General features: G+C 63.4%; 1 protein-coding gene across 1 annotated transcript in view; it reads right to left on the bottom strand.

The window, feature by feature from the left end:
- SOX10 (SRY-box 10) overlaps window positions 1-2117 on the bottom strand; it is an 8656-nt gene extending 6539 nt beyond the window's left edge. Inside the window, exon 1 of the mRNA XM_011387671.1 lies at window positions 1620-2117. Coding sequence (XP_011385973.1) covers window positions 1620-2050 — 431 coding nt within the window. The 5' untranslated portion in view covers window positions 2051-2117. The remainder of the gene's footprint in view (window positions 1-1619) is intronic.
- Window positions 2118-6288: the final 4171 nt, after the last annotated feature.

Consider the following 6288-nt stretch of genomic DNA (forward strand, 5'->3'; position numbering starts at 1 on the left):
TGGGCAGAGTTGGACTCTCTGGGTCTATGCGGCAGGCTGGCTGCTGAGCCTGGGGCCCGCCCGGGATGAGCACAGCGCTGAGGGCTGAGAGGGGAAGAGGGGGCACCAGGCATTCAGCAAACACATGGCCAAGGACAGGGCCAAGGGGCTGGATGTGAATCCCTCTTGGTCTCTTGGGGGCCCTCCAGCTCCTTCTTCCACCCTATGCCTTTGGCCTTCTAGATCCAATCCCCACTGTGCTAGGGGCCAGCAAGAGGGCTGCAGCAGGGGGGTGGCGGGCTCCTCCGACAAAGCCCAAACTTTCTGAAACCCCAAGATGCCTCACAGCTCTCCTCTTCTCTGCCCCCACCCTCACAACCTCCTGACCACGCCTTAGAGTAAAGGGGCGACCCTCCGTGGTCGCCCAGGGTGGGGCAGGGAAAGACCCCTGGTGAAGATTCAGAAGACCTGGTCTCTGGCCCTGGCCCTGCCACCAGCTGTTACATGGCCTTCGTGGTCCCTTAGCCTTTCAGAGCTATCTTCTGGGCAGTCTAATGGGGAATCAGGCGACCTCTGCGGGCTCCCATCTCCTGGAGCCCCTGTTCTCTTTGTGGGCTGCCCAGGACTCTGGGGTGGGGGTTGCCCTGCTCAACATGTCCCCAAGGGGTCAGGGCTGAGACCCGGACTTGAGGTGAGGGTTGGCAGACTTCCCCCTTGGGCAGATGTTATTCCCCGGAGGTTTGGGCTGGTCCCAGGGAGCCTGGGATTCTGAGGGACCATGGGTAGGAAGGGGGCCAAGGTCTCCTCCCGGCTGGGGCTCTCAACTCCAGCTTCAGGGCTGGAGAGGTAGGAGCTTACTCAGTGCTGGGTGGGGCCCTGGAAGGGAAGATGGCGCCCAACTGGAAGAGAGAGGGAGAGGGAGGCAGGCCTGGGAGCTTGGGGACAAGGTGGGAAGGGGAAGCTTTTGTTCTGTGTGTGTCCTTCCCTGGGGAGGAAGAAGCCCCCCACCTTAAGGAGAGTGGGGTCTAGAAGGCACAGCGCAGGCAACCAGGATAGGACGGGATCCTGCAGACTCGTCTGTCCGCATTTCTAGCCCTCACTCTTTCAGACTCCTGTCCGAATTCCTCGCTTTCCTTGAACTTTCCCTACTTCTCCAACTGGCTGCCTCAGTTTCCCTGCCTCTCCGGCTAGGCCTTCAGTTCTTCCCCCAAGCGTTTTCCCCGCATCTCCCACCACTAGAATTGGTGGCAGTGGCACCCTCGAGTGTGCGTGCCTGTGGGAAAGGGGTTAGCGAAGGCCTGTGGTGTGAGCCTTCCACCATCCTTCCCTCCCCGCCTTCACTCCGCGGGAGGCAGCCCCGGCCCTACTGCCTGCCACCACCGGAATTCCAACCACGAGGGGGCGCCTTCCTGCCCGCTGCCCCGAGTGGGGAGCCAGCGTAGGCCGCGGGAGTTCTGAGCCAGCATCACCCCAAGGGGGTACTTGTGGGGGCAGGGCGGGCCCGATACGCGCACCTGGTCTTCTTCCAGCCCCATCAGGAGGTGCTGTTGCCGAGATGGGCCCAAGGAATCCCTGTCTGGCCTGAACCCACCCTCAGCTGGAGGGCCCGCGGGGGGTCCCGGAGGCGGGTGGGCGCTCACCTCCAGAGTTTGCCCAGCGTCTTGCTGAGCTCGGCGTTGTGCAGGTGCGGGTACTGGTCCGCCAGCTTCCTGCGCGCCGCCTGCGCCCACACCATGAAGGCGTTCATGGGCCGCTTGACGTGCGGTTTGCTCTTGCTGGCGCCGTTGACGCGCACCGGCATGGGCACCAGCGTCCAGTCGTAGCCGCTCAGCACCTGGCTGACGGCCTCGCGGATGCACACGGGGAACTTGTCATCGTCCGCCTCGCCGTCCTGCTGCTCCTTCTTGACCTTGCCCAGTTCGCCGGGCCCTGGGCTGGCTCGCAGGCCCGATCCCCCGCCGCCGCCGCCATCGGGCCCCAGAGAGGGCGCGCTCCCGGGGGACAGGCAGCGGGGCTCCTCGGAGCCCACGGGGCTCAGCTCCACCTCGGAGAGGTCTTGCTCCTCCGCCATATCGCCCCCGGCTGCCGCCGCCTCGGCCGCCTCCCCGGGGCCCGCCGCCGGGGTCCTCGCGAAGAGTCCCACGCTCACCTGGACGGGTGGAAGGGCGCGATGGAGCAGCCGTGCGCGCAGCCCCGACGTCGGCCCCGGACGCGACGCGGGCGCAGCCCCGAGGTGGCGCCCGCCCCGCTCCCCCTCAACTCACTGCAGCCCCCGGGGCCTGCGCACATGCCAGACCCGGCTTAGCCTCCTAGCTCCCGCCTCCTGGTCCCAACCGTCTCTTGGTGTGGGTGGGTTTGGGGTTTTTTTTTTTTTAACCTCCTTTTGGGTGGAGGTTTGTTGATGGAAAGGAAGAAAAACGGACTCTTTATTCTGCTCTAATCCTGGCTCCTGGAATTTCCCACCTTTTCTCTCACCTTTCCTTCTTCCTTTCCGCCTGTCCGAGGGAGTCTAGAGGAGCTGGGTGGGGGGCAGGTGCAGTGTCAACCTCTCTCCACCCCACGCCCCACAGCAGGGTCCCAGGCCTGGGCCCAGGAAGGGAGGAGCGGGCTGCGCACTCACTCACCTCCTCGGACCTCTCCTCCAGCCTGGGGCTCGTCCTTAGGAAGTTGAAAACCGTGTCCCAAGGTGTGCGGTCCAGCTCGGGGCTGGGGGGTGACGCTGGTGGGCTGGGAGGGAGGGGCTGGGGGCCCTGAGCCTCAGGCCACGGCCTGGTCAGGACGGAGCCTGAATCCTCACCACCAACCACCCTGGCCGGACAGCCTGAGACTGACTGAGCACCGAGCTGCTGCTGAGGGCTGGGGAAGGAAGGAGGGGGAGAGGGGGAGGGGGAGGGGAGGGAGGGAAGGGCAGAAGGTGGAGCCTCCAGCGCTTTCCTTCGTCCCCAACACTCAGGGCTCCTCCGCTAGGCGCCCCCACCCCGGCTCCCCGAGCTGCTATCCCAGGCCCATCCTGGGGTCTGAGCTTAGTTGGGAAGGTGTAGGAGTTGGGGCAGGCAGGCCAGGAAAGCCAAGGGATGCAGGTGGGTGGGGTCTGGACCTGTCGCTTGGAGGAATTTTTGGGCCCAACTGGAACCCCCCAATCTCTGCCTCCCTTGGCGGGATAGGCAGTTGGCAAAAGTTTGGGGAAGTATGAGAAGAAGGGAGGCGAAGGTTCTGTTGACCCGTGAGGGCCGCTGGCTTGTGCTGGCTCCAGTGCAGGTGCCTTACTGAGGGCCTGTGGCCAGGCCCTGCTTCCCAGCTCCCCTGTGACCCAGCCCCCACACAGGCTGCCCGCTCTGCCTCCCTTCCAGAGATCCAGGTCTATGCGCCACCGTATGCTGGGGGACAGCTGGAAACTCCTGCCCAGTGCAGATGCCCTGGCTTGACCCCTGGTCCCTTCTCTGTGGAGACTGGGACATGTAGGGGTGCGCTAGCTCCCCTATGTTCCCAGGAGGCTGGGCGTGGGGCCGAGGGTCCTCTCCCAGCAGGCACGAAAGGCTTCTGGGCCCCAACTCCCTTCACACTGGGTTCATGCTCTCTTGAGGGGGGTCCCAGTCCTGGTTATCATGAAGTCTTCCAGTCCTCCACCCCAAGGAAGGGGTGGGAGTTGTCCTGCCCCCCTCTACCTCTTCTTTGCCCACTTCCCCCCTCAGCTCTCTCCCCAGCTGGGTGAACCCCTCCGTTTTTCTGTCCTGTCCATCATCCAAGGCTCCTTATTCTCTCCTCTTTCCTAGGTCTCTCTTCCAAAGGTCACAGCCTGTCTCCTCAGTGGGTGGGTGTCGAGGCAGTGGGGCATGCATGGAGGGACAGAAGGAGCCTGGGCCACACTGGCCACCAGGTATGGTTCTCAGCTCCTCAGCAGCTGGGCAAAGCCCCCAGCCCACCCCAAGGGAGTCCCGTCTGGAGTAGGGCTGGAAAGGGGGTCTAGGCAAGGCCTCATGCTCGAGAAGGGCCAAGGGAGTGGAGGGGGGTGGGTAATGGGACACAATGAGGTAGTCACACGAGGCGAAGGCATGTTGGGGGTGGGGGGAGCGGACACACACACACACACACGCATGCTCGCACACACAACCAGCCAGACAATCGGGCCAGTGTGTCTGGGGCCTCGGAGCCCAGTGAATTAGGAGTTTGATAAGGGTTTTCTCTTTCTCCCGCTTGCCGGCCTTGGACAATCTCCCCCCAGTTTTCCTCGACGCCACCCCCGGCGCTGCCAACCCTCCTCCCCCCGCCTCCCTTCTCTTCCCTGTGCCCAGACTCTTGTTCGGGGCCTTGAAACAGTGAGCTGTCTTTGTTCGAAATACAGGTGAACGGCAATCATGTGATTAACACACACACACATAAAAAGCTTTTTAACAGCGCCCGCCTGGCCTCAGAACCGCCCAGAGAGGAGCCGCCCTGGATGGACAGAGGGACGGAGGGACGAGCATCCAGCCGGTTGTGTCCGGCTGCCCGCAGCAGTCTCCGACACCCGCTGCTGCCTGCCCGCTGCCCGCCTGCCTGGCATCTCTCGATCCCGGTGGGTCCCCATTCACCCTTCCACCCTTGGTTCCTATCTCTCTGAGTAAAGGGCCTCTCTGCCCCGCACGGTGTCTGCGACTCCATCCTGAGACCCCTGGGGCAGGGAGAGGTGGCCGTGGACGGTGAGAGCCCAGGGCTGGGAGTTGGGTGTGGGGTCCCACAGCTCCCTTCTCTGACTCCCCCGCCCCCTCCCTCATCTTTCTTGGCCCAGCTGTGCCAGGATGGGGGTGGGGATGGCAGTGGGCGCTCTGGGTCTGCAGGGAAGCCGCAGTGGACAGAGAGGGGCCTCTCTCTTCTCCTCCCTCTGTTTCTTTCCCTCTGTCCCTCTCTCCTCCAGTTTCCTCAGTGCTGTGCTTGGGCTTCCTGCTGAGAGGTGCTAGATGAGGCAGGTGGGCCCTCAGGGGTTGGGGGGAAGGGCTGTCAGATGCCCAGGGCTGTGGGGGGTGGGGACCCCCTACTGTGAACACGTTCCTCCACCCACCCACCCACCCTGCTGGCAACTGCGATCCCCTCCATCCCATCCCAGGCTCTGGGGGCCCAGCTTTCTCCAGCAGGGGAGGGCGAAGGCCCATGTTCATTCCTGGAGAACAGGGCGTTCGGAGAGGGGGGCAGGGTCCTCAGCGAAGACACCCGGGGGCCTCTACCCTTGGCAGGGCAACCAGGGGGGCCAGCACCACCTTTTGCTCCCTTCCCTGCTGGAGGGGTGGAGGGGTCCCTTTCCCCCTCGTTCCTGACCCTTCCCCAGAGATGCTGGTCAGGGCCCTTCCCTCACCACTTCCCAATCCAGTCCGCCCATCCTCAGTGAGGCGTGGTGACGGGCTCTGTGCCTGTCCTCTCTCCCCAGCAGAGAGGGCCTCAAAGTGTGAGTGTGCTGGTGGAGATTCAGGCTCCCGTCCCTGGGCGGAGGGGGCTTTTGGGAGTGCCAGGGCTTCCCTGGGATTCACCCTGGGTGCCGTTGACACTGGTCCCAGACTTACTCCTCAGCTGGCCCCTGAGAGGAGGGGAAAGAATGAAATTCTGTCAATCAAACGTAAGGCCCACTGATGACCCCGCCTGGCAGAGCTGCTTTGGTCAGCAGTGACCCTTAACCCCTTAGCTCCCTGCGCCCTCTTCCCAGGGCACTGGTCCTGCTTTGTGTAAGGCTCCGCCCTCGGTTCTCTGCCCTGGGCCCTGGTCTCTCATCTGTCACCTGGGGCAATGATCACCCTCCTGCCCTCCCTCTCTCCTAGGACACACTGAGATGAGGTGGGGAAAAGTGCGTTTCCCAGAGCCAGGGGCTGCGTGGGGGTGAGGGGCGGTGCTGGTTAAGTCAAGCCTTTGCTCCAGCCTCAGTTTCCCCAGGTGGGCGTGAGACCGTTTTCCCCACTCCCTCAGAGCACAGGGCTGGGGACCGGATGGGCCACCCTGAGAAAGCACTCCACCGCCCTTAGGTGTGCTGCGGATGGCGCTGCGTGGTCCAGGCTGTCTCCTGTGTTCCCGCAGGCCTGTGCCCGCTCCCAGCACCTCAGACACACACTGCCATCTCCTGCGGGGCCCTCGCACCCCTAGCCACCGGTTTTTGGAGACAGAGTTGGCCTAGGATAGTGCTTCTCAACGTGAAGGCACACAACCACCTGGCTCCCATTCTTTGAGTCCGGGGTGGGGCCTGAGATTCTGCATTTCTGACCAGATCCCTGGCAGCTACCTAGAGCACTGGTTCTAGCTCTTGGCTGTGCTTTAGAATTGAAAGGAGTTTTTTTTTAAAAGAATACT

This window comes from Pteropus vampyrus, unplaced genomic scaffold (genome assembly GCF_000151845.1).
Source record: "Pteropus vampyrus isolate Shadow unplaced genomic scaffold, Pvam_2.0 Scaffold16, whole genome shotgun sequence".
NCBI lineage: Eukaryota > Metazoa > Chordata > Mammalia > Chiroptera > Pteropodidae > Pteropus > Pteropus vampyrus.